This window comes from Papio anubis, chromosome 7 (genome assembly GCF_008728515.1).
Source record: "Papio anubis isolate 15944 chromosome 7, Panubis1.0, whole genome shotgun sequence".
Lineage (NCBI taxonomy): Eukaryota > Metazoa > Chordata > Mammalia > Primates > Cercopithecidae > Papio > Papio anubis.
In genome coordinates, this window is record NC_044982.1 from 98297237 (window position 1) to 98312546 (window position 15310).

General features: G+C 42.5%; 1 protein-coding gene across 5 annotated transcripts in view; it reads right to left on the reverse strand.

The window, feature by feature from the left end:
* The window catches only part of BLM (BLM RecQ like helicase), a 106702-nt gene that overhangs the window by 5290 nt on the left and 86102 nt on the right, over positions 1-15310 (reverse strand). For 4 of the 5 annotated variants that reach the window (XM_009210947.4, XM_021940871.2, XM_021940872.2 and 1 more), the window contains 4 exons: positions 13732-13879; positions 7096-7295; positions 6464-6656; positions 1314-1436 (listed from right to left, as the gene is read on the reverse strand). In XM_009210947.4, coding sequence (XP_009209211.2) covers positions 1314-1436; positions 6464-6656; positions 7096-7295; positions 13732-13879 — 664 coding nt within the window. The other variant, XM_009210949.4, reaches the window with a different exon arrangement.

The window sequence follows — 15310 nt, forward strand, 5'->3', positions numbered from 1 at the left end:
CGAAACCTCCCTATAGATAGGTCACACGGAGACCCAGTCTCCATTTCCTGGCTGGTCTGGTTTGTCCTACAGGAGCAACATGGAGGGCACAGGACTCCACCGTGGCTGCTCCAAACCTGGCTCACTGTCAAAATGTATTCGGAACAAGGCTTTTAATGGATGAATTACCATATAGAAGAATTATAAGAAACTGACCAAGTGTGGTGGCTCACGCCTGTAACCCCAGCACTTTAGGAGGCTGAGGCAGGCGGATCACTTGATGTCACAAGTTTGAGACCAGTCTGGCCAACATAGTGAAACCCCATCTCTACCAAAATATACAAAAATTAGTCAGGTATGGTGGTGCGTGCCTGCAGTCTCAGTTACTGGGGAGGCTGAGGTGGGATAATGCTTGAACCTGGGAGGCAGAGTGAGCCAAGACTGTACCACTGAACTCCAGCCTGGAGTGAGACTCCAGACAGAATGAGACTCTGTTTAAAAAAAAAAAAAAAGGTGACTGGGGAAAGAAAGAACTTGAACCATCTCATCCTGCTCATCATTTCCATCACCCTTGGGAAGACCCCCACACTGCCTGTCTGGAAGCAGGAAGAACACTGAATTGGGCTTGTCTGTTGTGTCCTATTACATGGTGATGTTATCAGAGGGCGGAAGACTTCTGTGCTCTCAATATCGCCTGCAACAAAATACTTCGTTGTTCTCATTCCCCCCTGGTCAATGATTTCTAAAGCTGTAATGATGATGAAGCTCATGATTAGAGGTGCCACAGGACAGGCCTAACGTGACTCTGGGAACGTCTGATAATGATGCACTCAGGCAGGTTCTGTCGATGACTAACAATAGTAACATTCTAGTTTCATGCTCATTTCTCCAAAACATTTAAACACTAGTCTTAAATTTTATCTTTAGACATGTTTGTCAGATAACATGTTCCTTCCTTGGTGGAGGAACCTGATTCACAAAGAGGCTATTGGTGGCCTGCCAAAGATCACACAGCATGACACGGTGGCAGATCTGGCACTGGCACCCAGGGCTCTGATTCCTCGAGCACTTGCATTACAGGAACTAGCAACCCCTGGGCCCAAAGGTCCCCTTTTGGATCCTATGAGTAAGTTCAGAACTGGCACCCGCAGGGGGCAAAACACTAGTGTCCTCTCAGAGATGACTGGCACATCACTGGGGGCTGACTTGGATGTCAGCGTGACGAGGTGTAGGAAGCATTCACACAACCCGGAAACTGCATCATTCTAATTCAGTGAGATGCGTCGCTTCACATTAAACAGGCTTTTAGAGAACACACATGGCTGTATACTAACCTGGCGATGTCCACTCAGAGTATTTCTGTAATACTGAAATCACTTCCGCACCATATTTTTCCAGTTTGTCTTCAGTAACACCATCAATTTGAAGCAAAACCTCAGGATCGGAAGATAAAGATTCTGTGCAGAGGCATAAAATTAGGAATTTAAATTATCACCCATAGAAAACCCACTGAATTCATGCTCATTCACGCATTCAGCACGTCTGCTAAGTGCCAACTAACTGCAGGGTACTGGGAACACAGGCCAATTTTGTAAAGGGCAAAGTTAGCACCTCAGAGGCAGCAGACGGGCGCAGAGGGCAGGAACCCACCATCCAATTCCAGCGGCACAGGCCAGGGCAGAGCAAGGGCAAGAGCCAGGGCAGGAGGAGGCTGAGGGTGGGACTTGTGCCATGTGCGCAGAGTGGAGCAGACCTGCTCTTGCCCACTATTCCCATGGCCAATACTCATCTAGCTGAGACTGGCATGCCCTGTCTTTACTGAGAAGGCTGCATTTCTATTTCCAGCTCCAGCCTCTTCTCTGCACTCCAGACTTGTACACCCCACCCTAGATGGCATAACCAAATTGTTACTTCCTCCAGCACAAACTTTTCTTCCTCCACTCTTCCCCAGCTGAGTCCTCTGCATAGAGATTGCATATCAGTCTTGCAGCTAGACAAGCCTGTCATTTAAAGGTCACCCTGGCTGCTGTATAAGAAATTGACTGTAAAGGAAACAGTAGAATCCGGGAGCCTGGTGGAAGCCGTTGCAGGAGCGAGTGAGGATGGAGTGAACTGGAATGCAGTAGTGGAGACACAGTGAAGCAAGGTTTGGGTGAGTTTTGGAGGCTGGCTCTGGAGGACTGACTGATGCACTGGCTCTGGGTAGCGAGGGAGTAATCATTCCTATGTATTTGAGCTGAGCAAAGGGTAGATTTCGAATCCTTTCCCATCTGTGATTTTCACATCATTCCCATGTTTAGAGGAAAAGCAACAGACTGTGGACAGAACAGAAGGTTTATGAAGGGTGTTTAATGGAAGATAAAGTGGGAGAGGCAGGAAGAAATGTAGACCCTTGATAAAATGTATACTTTATCTGGGCAGCTGTTGTAGTTTTACTAGGTTCTGAAAGATTAAAATGTACATCACATTCACAGCAGGAGGTAAGGAGGACAGTTAAGAAACTGCACTAAGAGCCTAGAAATAACATACCATAAAATACCATATTTCATCAATTCCAAGATACACACCTTTTCACAATTTAGCATTCCTGAGGTCAAGATGTGTCTTAGAACTGCTGATGGCTAAATGGCAGCTGCCTTGCGGTTGTTACTGCTCATGCTTGTGAGAACTTAGTCACAGCTATTAGTACTGTCAGCATGTCAACAAAGTCACTGCACTGTTTGTACCTCATGTATTGAGTCTAACTGCCATGACATGTCTTCAAAAAGACTCTACTGTGATTAGCATTAAAAAAGTGATTGTGAATGCAGAAAAGTTCTGAAACAGAGTAGCAAGGAACACATTTGGCATTAAGAAAAGCACTATCTGGCTGAGCACGGTAGCTCATGCCTGTAATCCCAATACTTTGGGAGGCTGAGACAGGGCGGATTGCTTCAGCCCAAGAGTATGAGACCAGCCTGGGTAACAGTGAGGCCGTGTCTTTTCAAAAAACTGAAAAAGCTAGCCAAGCATGGTGGTACATGCCTGTAGTTCCAGCTACTCAGAAAGCTGGGGTAAGGAGGATCACTTGAGCCCAGGAGGTCTAGGCTGCAGTGAGCCGTGTTCAACCACTGCACCCAGCCTGGGCGACAGAATAAGATCTTATCTCCAAAAAAAAAAAAAAAAAAGCAAAACAAAAAAAACCCAAGCACTATTTGTCTCTGAGGACACATGCCCACAATTCCATAGTTTCTTGCAAGTACAACCAAGTGCTTTACATGACCTAAGAAAGAAGACACCTAAAGTAGATGAGGCAGCATTACATCTTTGCTACTGAGAGATGTACAACCTTCTATTGACACCTTCTGGTATCATCAAGAAACCACCACCTTCAAAATAGAACTGATAACAGAGGTTTCAATTAAATCTGGCGGAAAATAGTGGAACACTCTGGAAATGCCTTATGGCTAATGAGAATGTTAGTGATGATACAGGGAAAAACAAAGACATGGACAACTCAGTTAAAAAGTGACTCAGAAGAGTCAGGCTTTGAATGTGAACTTTTATAGGTACCTACAGTAATTTGATTATATGTATTTTTCATATAGGCACAGAGCTGTGGATAATAAAAATCAATGTCTAAATCAGTAAAAAACAGTTCTTTCAATAAAAGCACTGTGTCATAGTTTAATTAGCAGAATTTTTTCTTCCTTAACAGTCCATAAAATAACAGTATCTTAATATAGCTGGCATCTTAGAGTCAGTGAAATATTGTAATGATCGATTATGGTAGAAGAGGGAATGAAGAAGACAGAAGGTGATGATTATGAGATTTTATGAGGAAGAACATGGAAGGTAACATAGCCCAGTTGGTCAACCATATGAAGACGTTGTTTTCCAGGAACTCTACTACTGAAATTCTGGGTTGGGCTATCTGCCCATGGAAATAACTCAGACCAGTAAGTATTTATTAACTAAAGACATAGCAGTGTGCTAGATCCAGATTCAAAGAAGCATAAAACACAATCTCTTCACTGCAGACTTTTTTTTTTTTTGAGATGGAGTCTCGCTGTCACCCAGGCTGGAGTGCAGTGGCGTGATCTTGGCTCACCGCAACCTCCACCTCCTGGGTTCAAGCAATTTTCCTGCCTCAGTTTCCCAAGTAGCTGGGAGTACAAGTGCCCGCCACCACACCCAGCTAATTTTTGTATTCTTAGTAGAGAAGGGGTTTTACCATGTTGGCCAGGCTAGTCTCTAACTCCTGACCTCAGGTAATCTGCCCACCTCAGCCTCCCAAAGTGTAGGGATTACAGGTGGTGAGCCACGGCACCCAACCCATTACAATATTACAATTGGTCATTACAATATTTCACTGACTCTAAGATGCCAACTATATTAAGATACCGTTATTTTATGGACTATTAAGGAAGAAAAAATTCTGCTAATTAAACTATGACACAATGCTTTTTTGAAAGAATTGTGTTTTAGTGATTTGGACATTGATTTTTATTATCCACAGCTCTGTGCCTATATGAAAAATACATATAATCAAAGTAAATGGTGGGCGCATGCCTGTTATGCCAGCTAATTGGGAGGTTGAGGCAGGAGAATAGCTTGAACCCAGGAGGTGGAGGATGAAGATATTTGTACATAACACAGCTAAACACTATAAGGCAGGCAAATAATCAGCACAAATAATGAAGTGATGTCTTGTTTTAGAAATTACAATAATCCGGCCGGACGCAATGGCTCACGCCTGTAATCCCAGCCCTTTGGGAGGCTGAGGTGGGTGGATCACCTGAGGTCAGGAGTCTGAGACTAGCCTGGCCAACATGGTGAAATCCTGCCTCTCGGGTTCAAGTGATTCTCCTGCGTCAGCCTCCCAAGTAGCTGGGATTACAGGCACCCGCCACTACGCCCGGCTGATTTTTTTGTATTTTTAGTAGAGACGGGTTTTGCCATGTTGGGCAGGCTGGTCTTGAACTCCTGACCTCGTGATCCATCTGCCTCGGCCTCCCAAAGTGCTGGGATTACAGGCGTGAGCCACCGCGTCTGGCCGGATCATTGTAATTTCCAAAACCAGACATCACTTCATTATTTGTGCTGATTATTTGCCTGCCTGATAGTGTTCAGCTGTGTTATGTACGAATATCTGCAACCTCTGTCTCCTGGGTTCAAGCTATTCTCCTGCCTCAACCTCCCGAGTAGCTGGGATTACAGGCATGGCCCACAATTTACTTTGATTATATGTGTTTTTCATACAGGCACAGAGCTATAATTACAATTATACCATATATAACATATATAGGGTACTATTATACCATATATAACAAAGTACTGTATATATGTTAAAGAACATATTTTATCTTAAGAATGAGATTAATATTCAACAGTCTTAGATATCCTTAAAAAAAAAAAAAAAAAAGAGGCTGGGCGCGGTGGCTCAAGCCTGTAATCCCAGCACTTTGGGAGGCCGAGACGGGCGGATCACGAGGTCAGGAGATCAAGACCATCCTGGCTAACACGGTGAAACCCCGTATCTACTAAAATACAAAAAAAAAAATTAGCCGGGCGAGGTGGCGGGCGCCTGTACTCCTAGATACTTGGGAGGCTGAGGCAGGAGAATGGCGTGAACCCGGGAGGCGGGGCTTGCAGTGAGCTGAGATCCGGCCACTGCACTCCAGCCTGGGCAACAGAGCCAGACTCCGTCTCAAAAAAAAAAAAAAAGAGTAAGTTTCAGCCGGGCGTGGTGGCTCACGCCTGTAATCCCAGCACTTTGGGAGGCTGAGGTAGGTGGATCACCTGAGGTTGGGAGTTCAAGACCAGCCTGACCAACATGGAGAAACCCCGTCTCCACTAAAAATACAAAATTAGCTGGGCATGGTGGCGCATGCCTGTAATCCCAGCTACTTGGGAGGCTAAGGCAGGAGAATCGCTTGAATCCGGGAGGCAGAGGTTGTGATGAGTTGAGATCGCGTCACTGCACTCCAGCCTGGGCAACAAGAGTGAAACACCATCTCAAAAACAAACAGAAAAAGAGTAAGTTTCAATTGTTTCTCTGAGATTTTAATCCAGAGATTAAATAAAAACAACTGAGGCCAGGCTCAGTGGCTCATGCCTATCTGTAATCCCAGCACTCTGGCAGGCTGAGGCGGGAGGATGGCTTGAAGCCAAGAGTTACCAGACTGGGCAACATGGTGAAACTCTGTCTCTACGAAAAAAATACAAAAATTAACTGTGCATGCTGGTATGTACCTGTAGTCCCAGCTACTTGGGAAGTTAAGGTGGGAGGATCACTTGAGCCCAGGAGGCTGAGGCTGCAGTGAGCCATGATCACACCATAGCACTCCAGCCCGGGTGACACAGCTAGACCCTGTCTCAAAACAACCAACCCCAAAAAGAAACAAACCACTGAGATATATTTATCACTTAAGGAGTTTCCTAGCAAGATTAACTTTCGGCCTATTAATCTGTGCCACGTAACAAAGGATACATGCGTACTCACCTGCAAGCTTCTTGAGAGTGACGGTGTTAAAAATATTGAAGTAATGGACACCAAAAACTTTCCCCAGAGATTTGCAGACTTCTGTAAGTTCTCCAAGACATTTTTTAACCATCTCTTCCCTCTGAGATACTTTTGCTACTAACGCTTTTTGTTTTTTCACACTGCTGGAATTTTCTGTTTCCATAAAGTCTACCTTTTATGAGAGAGAAACAAATGATAGGAGTGGGTATATGTGCACTTGTACCCATACAGGGGCTTTATTTAATGCATAATTGCATTTTTTGGGGGTAATTCTATTCTGTCACGCAGAGAGTGAGCCCCCTGGGAACAGGGGCTGTGCATTCTCCATCTTTGTATCTCTAGTGTCAAGCATAGAATAGCCTCTTGATAAATGTTTCTTTAATGAATATATAAAAATTTAGTGACCTGATAACCCATTAAATTACTTTTGACATTACTTGGGTTGAATTTTAAGATCTCTTTCCAATTTAAGAAGAACAGAATATGTTCATATAGAACAGTACATATAAATTCAGTATCTATAAGCTTGGACAAAGACACTATACTTCACAGTAATATATTTTGGTTCAACTCATTGTGAGATAATAAAATAAACATGAAAAATACCATACCTTTAAATTGCCATTTAGTACAGTTTGGGCTTTATTTCCGAGCATCACATAAGCGATTGCCTGGTCATTGGCATTGATATATAAGTCTTCATCCAAAATCTTGTCAAGTATCAGCTTTTTAAAAAGTCTTTCGGCATTGTGTCGTGAATAAGCAGATCCTTTTCCAAATATACCTGACTGGATTTTTGCACTCTTACTCCCTGATAAGAAGGTTCAGGAAGTAAGATGAGTAAATGTAGGTATATCATCACCCTCAAACAGAAGAGGCTAAAAAGTCATTTATGGACAGGTTTGGACAGATGGAATAGATCACAAACCCCTGGCACAGACACTCATTTCTGTAAAATGAGAATATTTGAGTAGAACGCTAAAATTTCTATGGTTGTATGTACTTTTCCTTATCTTTTTACAATACACATGGACAAAAAACAGCAGCAAAATTATATTGGAGCAAATAAATCAAAGAAAGAGTTTACATAAACCGTAATAGCTTTCTATCACTGTGCTATGTATTAGGGTAACTATCCATTACTTATCTAGTTACAATTTTTTTTTTTTTTTTTTTAGAGAGAGGTTCTCACTCTATTGTGGAGGCTGGAGTGCAGTGGTGCAATCATGGTTCACTGCAGTCTCAAACTCCTGGGCTCAAGTGATCCTCCTGCCTCAGCCTCCTGACTAGCTGAGATAACAGGTGCAGTCCATCACACCCACTTATTTAAAAATTTTAAATATTTAACTGCATCTAGTATTTATTAATTTTTTAATTTTTGTAGGTACATAGTAGGTGTATATATTTGTGTAGTACATGAGATATTTTGATACAGGCATACAGCGTGAAAAAAGCACATCATGGAGAATGGGCCATCCATTCCCTCAAGTATTTATCCATTGAGTTGCAAACAATCCAGTGACACTCTTTATGTCCTTTTATAATATTTAATTTTTTTTGTAGAGACGAGGGTCTCACTATGTTGTTCAGGCTGGTCTGTAACTCCTGGCCTCAAGCAATCCTCCCACCCTGGTTTCTCAAACTATTGGGATTACAGGCATGAGCCACCGCACCTGGCTACAAAAAATTTTTGACAGTTTTATAAATACTATCCCTGGCCCTGTTATCAAAACTGCTACTAGTTGATAATCCAAGTATTTAAGTCTATTCTTTTTGTCACCCTCACTAATGAAGCCTATTCAAATTCTCAAAGAAAAGCACAACACCCTATAAGGTGCTCAAGGGGAGAGATGAAGACAGGAATACGAACACACATTTCCCTCTTTCTCTTACCAGACGAGAGCCACAGTTGGCTGGATCCTTTGTTTTATTCACAAGCTGCTGTAACTGTTAATGTCTTCATTATAAACACAATTTTATTGTAACGATCTACTTAAGAGACCTTGTGACATTTATAATCAGAATTAATGGTTATTATGTAAAGCTTTAGCTCTGTTTTTAAAGAGTTCCAAATAATTATATTATTGTCAATTTCAAATGGCTTCTGGCCATATATCTTGAATTATTCAACTTTTTCTTTAAGTAATGTATGTTCCTGAAAGGTCACATTACAGAAACAGGACTACTGTTCTGCTAATGATAGGCTGAGTAGCATGGACCAAACTTACTGCTAAGGACAACTAAGAAAGCTGGCTGAAATGCAATTTTTTTTTTTTTTTTTTTGAGTCAGGGTCTTGCTCTGTTGCCCAGGCTGGGGTGCAGTGGCGGGATCACAGCTCGCTGCCACCTCAATCTCATGGGCGCAGGTGATCCTCCCACCTCAGCCTCTGGAGTAGCTGGCACTACAGGTGCGTGCCACCATGCTTGACTAATTTTTGTATTTTTGATAGAGACAGGGTTTCACCAGGTTGCTCAGGCTGATCTTGAACTCCTGGGCTCAAGAAACACACCTGTCTTGGCCTCCCAAAGTGCTGGAATTACAGACATGGGCCACTGTACCCAGCCAGAAAGGTTTATAATTAAAAGCAATATTCCCCTGACTTATCCTTCCCTTCCCCAAGGGAATCACTTTTTAAACAGTTTTTGTTTTCAGCTCTTCAGGTGGTTACCTACACACAGAAGGACCTGAAATCTTGCCTTCTGTCCAATAGCCTGATATTTATCTATTGCCCTTGCCCCTTTACTATGAAAGATGAGGATTTATCTCATTCATACCACCCCCACTTTGTTTCATTCTTCTCTGAATTTTGCTAGTTATATGATACTATTGGGTCATGTACTAATTATGTTTCTAACTTTAGACAGAACTTCTGACCACTATCCCGCCCCACAATGTGAGATGTTATTAGTACCCAAGCCTTCCCTGCATATGCCTTCTTTTATTTTTAGTGATTGTACTTTTACTTTTACATCATCAATATTAACATTTACATCTGTTCTGTCCTGTAACCACATTTAGGTCTATATGTTGATTTCAATCGTCGTTTACATGATGACAAATTTCCTTCCCTAATTGGAACAATGTCATGACTCTTATGGAACCAAAAGGAGAATGTTTATCACATCCATGTCAAATGGATTTTTTTTGGTACATTTTACTAATTCTTCAAAGTCATGTTACAATTTTTTTTTTGAAATGGAGTCTTGCTCTGTCACCCAGGCTGGAGTGCAGTGGTGCGATCTCAGCTCACTGCAACCTCCGCCTCCCAGATTCAAGCGATTCTCCTGCCTCGGCCTCCTGCGTAGCTGGGATTACAGGCGCACACCATCAGTCGTGGCTAATTTTTGTATTTTTTTGTAGAGATGAGGTTTTGCCATGTTGGCCAGGCTGGTCTGGAAATCCTGACCTCAAGTGAAACACCCACCTTGGCCTCCCAAAGTACTGGGATTACAGGCATGAGCCACTGCACCTGGCCACAACTTCCTTTGTTTTATATTTGATCTTGCTCTCTTGTATAATCTTTTCCCTGGAGTTTCTAAGGGCCTCTCTCGTTTTTTTTTGTTGTTGTTTTTTGGTTTTTTTTGTTGTTGTTGAGAAGTAACGTTTGCATTCTTCACTGTTACCAATAAAACCATTTCTTTCTTACTCTCTCTGTATGTTGGGTGGGTCCTGTTCCTCCTGACTTTTTTTTTTTTTTGAGATGGAGTTTCACTCTTGTTGCCCAGGCTGGAATACAATGGCGCGATCTTGGCTTACCGCAACCTCCACCTTCTGGGTTCAAGCAATTCTCCTGCCTCAGCCTCGTGACTAGCTGGGATTTCTGGCACGTGCCACCACACCCAACTTATTTTGTATTTTTAGTAGAGACGGAGTTTTTCCTTGTTGGTCAGGCTGGTCTCGAACTCCTGACCTCATGATTCGCCTGCCTCAGCCTCCCAAAGTGCTGGGATTACAGGCGTGAGCCACCACGCGCAGCCTCCTCCTGACTTTTGTTAGTCTGCATGGATTGCTTACTGGCCCTACTGCCTGACTGTGACAATGGGTTTTCTTCACTGGACCCATGGGTGGGTTCCACTGCTTATCAAATCATGATGTGCGCTTACTTTCTTTGCCTGCTGGTCTCCAGGATTGCTGATATCAAGCTGATGTCAGTCTGGTTTGGGTTCCTGTTTTCTTTCCAGAGCTTTCAGGATTGTCTCTGAAGGGGTCCAGAATATGCCACTGTGGCATAAAAATTATTTTGAGCAGAAGGCATCTGAAATCTCTTATCTGCCAAAAAGCAGGGCCTCCCAAAAGAACTCAGTTGTCATAAATTCCCTCCCTTGGAAAAACCAGGGAAGGCTGACCCTTTTAAACAGAGATAAGACTTCACACCACACTTAAACAGACATTGTCATAAAAACCTTGTATCTCCCATCTGGTCTGCTAACAGTCCATCTGTCTTTCCTAACAGTCATTTGTTTTTCCGTAAGTGCCCCCCTCCTCCTCCCCTTCCTCTATTAAGATGGTATATAAGCCCCACATTCTAACTGCCCCTTTGAACCACATTTTTCTGTGAACTCCTATCCACACATGACTAAATCTGACTTTTCCCTTGCTAATCTGTCTTTTGTTGGTTTAATTTGCAGGCCCCATCACTGAATCTAAGAAGGGTTGAGGAAAAGGTTTTCCTCTTTGACATGTCTTTAACTCTTAGTATTCTCAAATCTCATGGCCATATGTCTTAATTTTTTTATTTATTTTTTTATTTTTTTAATTTTTTTTTACAGGCATCCTATTTGGCATTCAGTGAACATTTTAATCCAAAACTTTTATCTCTTCCACTCTAGGAAGTTTTCCTATATCATTGGTTTGATAATTCCCTTTATTTTCTATTTCCAAAATTTTTGTCAGATTTTACATCTGCTGAGGATTAATCCTTTCTATGCTTTCTCTATTTTCCATACATCATTTTGATCAGTTCCTAAATTTTCTTGACTTTATTTTCCAACCTCTCCACTAAGTTTACTTTGTCAATCATTTAAAATTGACAGCTGTTTCTCATTTTTGTTTCTTTTCTATTATTCAATTATCTCTTTATTTTAAAAAATCTTTAAGATGATACTAAGGAGTCTTCTCTCCCCTCTCTCCCAAACTACTATATTCAATGATCTCTATTACCCAGGGTCAAATGTTCTATTTATTTGGTCTTCCTCTTTACTGTCCATTTCTTTCTTTCTTTTTTTTTTTTTGAGACGGAGTCAGGCTGGAGTGCAGTGGCGCGATCTCAGCTCACTGCAAGCTCCGCCTCCCGGGTTTCTTTCTTTTTTTTGAGATGGAGTCTCACTCTGTCACCAGGCTGGAGTGCAGTGGTGCTACCTCAGCTCACTGCAACCTCCATCTCCTAGGTTCAAGCAATTCTCTTGCCTCAGTCTCCCGAGTAGCTGGGACTACAGGTGTGCACCACCACGCCCAGCTAATTTTTGTATTTTTGGTAGAGACGGTGTTTCACCATGTTAGCGAGGATGGTCTCAATCTCTTGACCTCGTGATCCGCCCGCCTTGGCCTCCCAAAGTGCTGGGATTACAGGCATGAGCCACTGTGCTTGGCCTTTACTGTTCATTTCTAAGTAAATTTCAGGGACTAGGTGAAACTTTTTAGGTGGGTTTCTTCTGTTATTTTCTATCTAGATTTACTTCCTCCCAAATTCCTTCCCTGAATGGGGATATTTAATTGTCAGGTTTGCTTTAGGGTAAGTAGGTGGGACCAGACTTTAGGTAGGCCAGGTAGTTCCCAAATGCCACTTAGGGGCTCTGACCCCTAATTCAGCTGCCCTTCTACTCGTTAGGCAATCACTTCATTTACTGTTGTTCTTGAGTCAATTCCAGGCATTCTATGCAGTTCTTTTGTGGGCACATTTTCTATTTTTCTTTTTTTTTTTGAGACGGAGTCTTGCTCTGTCGCCCAAGCTGGAGTGCAGTGGTGTGATCTCGGCTCACTGCAACTTCCTCCTCCTGGGTTCAAGCGACCTACCTGCCTCAGCCTCCTGAGTAGCTGAGACTACAGGCATGTGCCACCATGCCTGGCTAATTCTTGTAATTTTTTTTGTAGAGACGGTATTTTGCCATGTTGCCCAGGCTAGTCTCAAACTCCTGGGCTTAGGCAATCCTCCTATGTCGGTTTCCCAAAGTGCTGGGATTACAGGTGTGAGCCACCATGTCTAGCCCTGCTTCCTAATTTTGGCTCCCTTGGTTTCACTCCTGTCCTCTTGTACCTCTAGACTTCAAGACTGATGCTTAGTGTTGGGGTTTTGCCTGGCTGATAGTCCCTTTTCTGTTATAAATCTTCCCTATATTCATTTTGGGTTATGGCTTTATTGCATTTTGTTCTATTTGTCAACATGCTTCCATCCATTTCCTAAGTCTTTTTTTATTTTTTCGAGACAGAGTTTTGCTCTTGTTGCCCACGCTGGAGTGCAATGGTGTGATCTCGGCTCACTGCAACCTCTGCCTCCCGGGTGATTCTCCTGCTTCAGCCTCCCTGGTAGCTGGGATTACAGGCGCACACCACCATACCCCGCTAATTTTTGTGTTTGTTTGTTTATTTATTTTTGAGACAGAGTTTCACTCTTGTTGCCCAGGCTGGAGTACAATGGTGTGATCTCAGCTCACTGCAATCTTCACTTCCTGGGTTCAAGTGATTCTCCTGCCTCAGCCTCCCGAGTAGCTGGGATTACAGGTGACTGCCACCACGCCTGGCTAATTTTTTGTATTTTTTAGTAGAGACAGGGTTTCACCATGTTGGCCAGGCTGATCTCGAACTCCTGACCTCAGGTGATCCACCTGCCTCGGCCTCCCAAAGTGCTGGGATTACAGGTGTGAGCTAATATGCTCAGCCCCTAAGAGATTTTTAAAGGCTCTAATCTGATCATAGTTTCTCTCCTATTCTCTATGCTATTATGGGTCTAATCCTCATTTTATTTCCTTACTAACATTTTAATAGTTACATTCCACTCACTCAGATGAACTTGCATAAGCTTTATTATTTTCTTTTTTTGTATGTGAAACCATCTCAACTTAGTGACATATACATTATATAAAATAGTATAATAAAATTGACTTCCTTTTGTTACTCAAAAGTTTTATTCAGAAACTCAAGTTTTATAAGAAAATAGACAAAAGTGATTTTTTTCTATTTACTTGTAATAAATTCTTTAGATGCTCAATTTCAATTGACGTAACTCAAACATTCAAAACAGATGACTTACCCAAGAAAATGTCAACCAGCATATTCATAGTAAATCTTCCAGAAGGACCTACATGTTTTATATTTCTCGTTCCTTGTGATGAACTATGTTCTTGAACAAATCTTATAATACTTTTCACATCATCAGTCACATCTCTTGTTTTATAATCCTGTGAATAAAAAGAGAATACTTTCTGCTATAATTAAGGTAACAATGCCTAGATTGCTAGGGTTTAATATTAACTATGGTAGATTCATCATAACCCATTTCCAGAGCAATACCAAGACTAAAAACTACTAAATTTCAAATGTTCATTCTTATCTAAGTTCTAGAACAATTACCACTCTATGTTGTTACTGTTTCACAGAGATACAGCTTGTCTTTCAACTACCTGATAGCACTCTGTGGGTAGATGTTTAGCTAATGATAGGCTGAGTGGCATGGACCAACCAACATATATAACATACAGACACACACGCACAATTTAAATCCTTCATACCTCCTAGAATAGTGCTCTGTTACATACTGGGTGGCAACCTGTGGGATGAAAAATACTGTCCAGCCACGTATATCCACGAATTCTAACCCCTCTGGGGTCTTTGGTGCCACAGTCAATGCTCTTTCATCATCTCCTGTGAGTTTCCTTTCTCATTTCCTTCAGCTATCCCCAAACTTTGCCCACTTTTTAGAGCCCCCATTACTAGATGACTTTTTGCCTTCCTCTCTCCTAGTTCTCTCTACCAGCAATACTGACCACTCACAAGTGTAAAAAGTTGCATCATGCTTGGTGCTTCTGTGCATGCAGTTCTCCCTACCTTCTAATCCTTGTCATTTGCACACACCAATAACCTGGAGATGAATAGGTTTCTGGTCTTACACTAACAACTGGAAGCAATTCTGAAGCCCTATCTAGAATCATTGAAAAAAGTACCCTGTCACTCCATTCCTACCTTAATTTTTTTTTTTTTTTTTTTGAGATGGAGTTTCGCTCTTGTTGCCCAGGCCGGAGTGCAATGGTGCAATCTCGGCTCCCTGCAACTCCCACCTCCCAGGTTCAAGCGATTCTTCTGCCTCAGCCTCCCAAGTAGCTGGGGTTACAGGCACCTGCCACCATGCCAGGCTAATTTTTTTGTATTTTTAGTGGAGATGGGGTTTCACCACGCTGGCCAGGCTAGTCTCTAACTCCTGACCTCAGGTGATCCGCCGGCCTCAGCCTCCCAAAGTGCTGGGATTACAGGTGTGTGAGCCACTGCACCTGGCCACCTACCTTAACTCTTGGTGACTGGGTATACAGAGCTGATCCTACTTTGATCTTTTGGTTCTTGATCTCCTCTGCTCCAATGATCCTGTCCTCCACATACATCAGCCACTCACACTTCCTACCTTAAGCTTGCTAATAATGGCAACTCCTTCATTCTCAGAAGACCACATCATATCTTTCTAACTCATGCCATCTGGTATTCTGACTCCAACAATCCCCTGGGAATGCCCATCTGCTGACCCTCACCCTCAGATGTCCTCCTAACTCAGCTGAAATTCCACAGTCAATCATTATAATCACTACCTCTCATAGAGCGTCAGCTCTCTTGCCCTTAGGTCA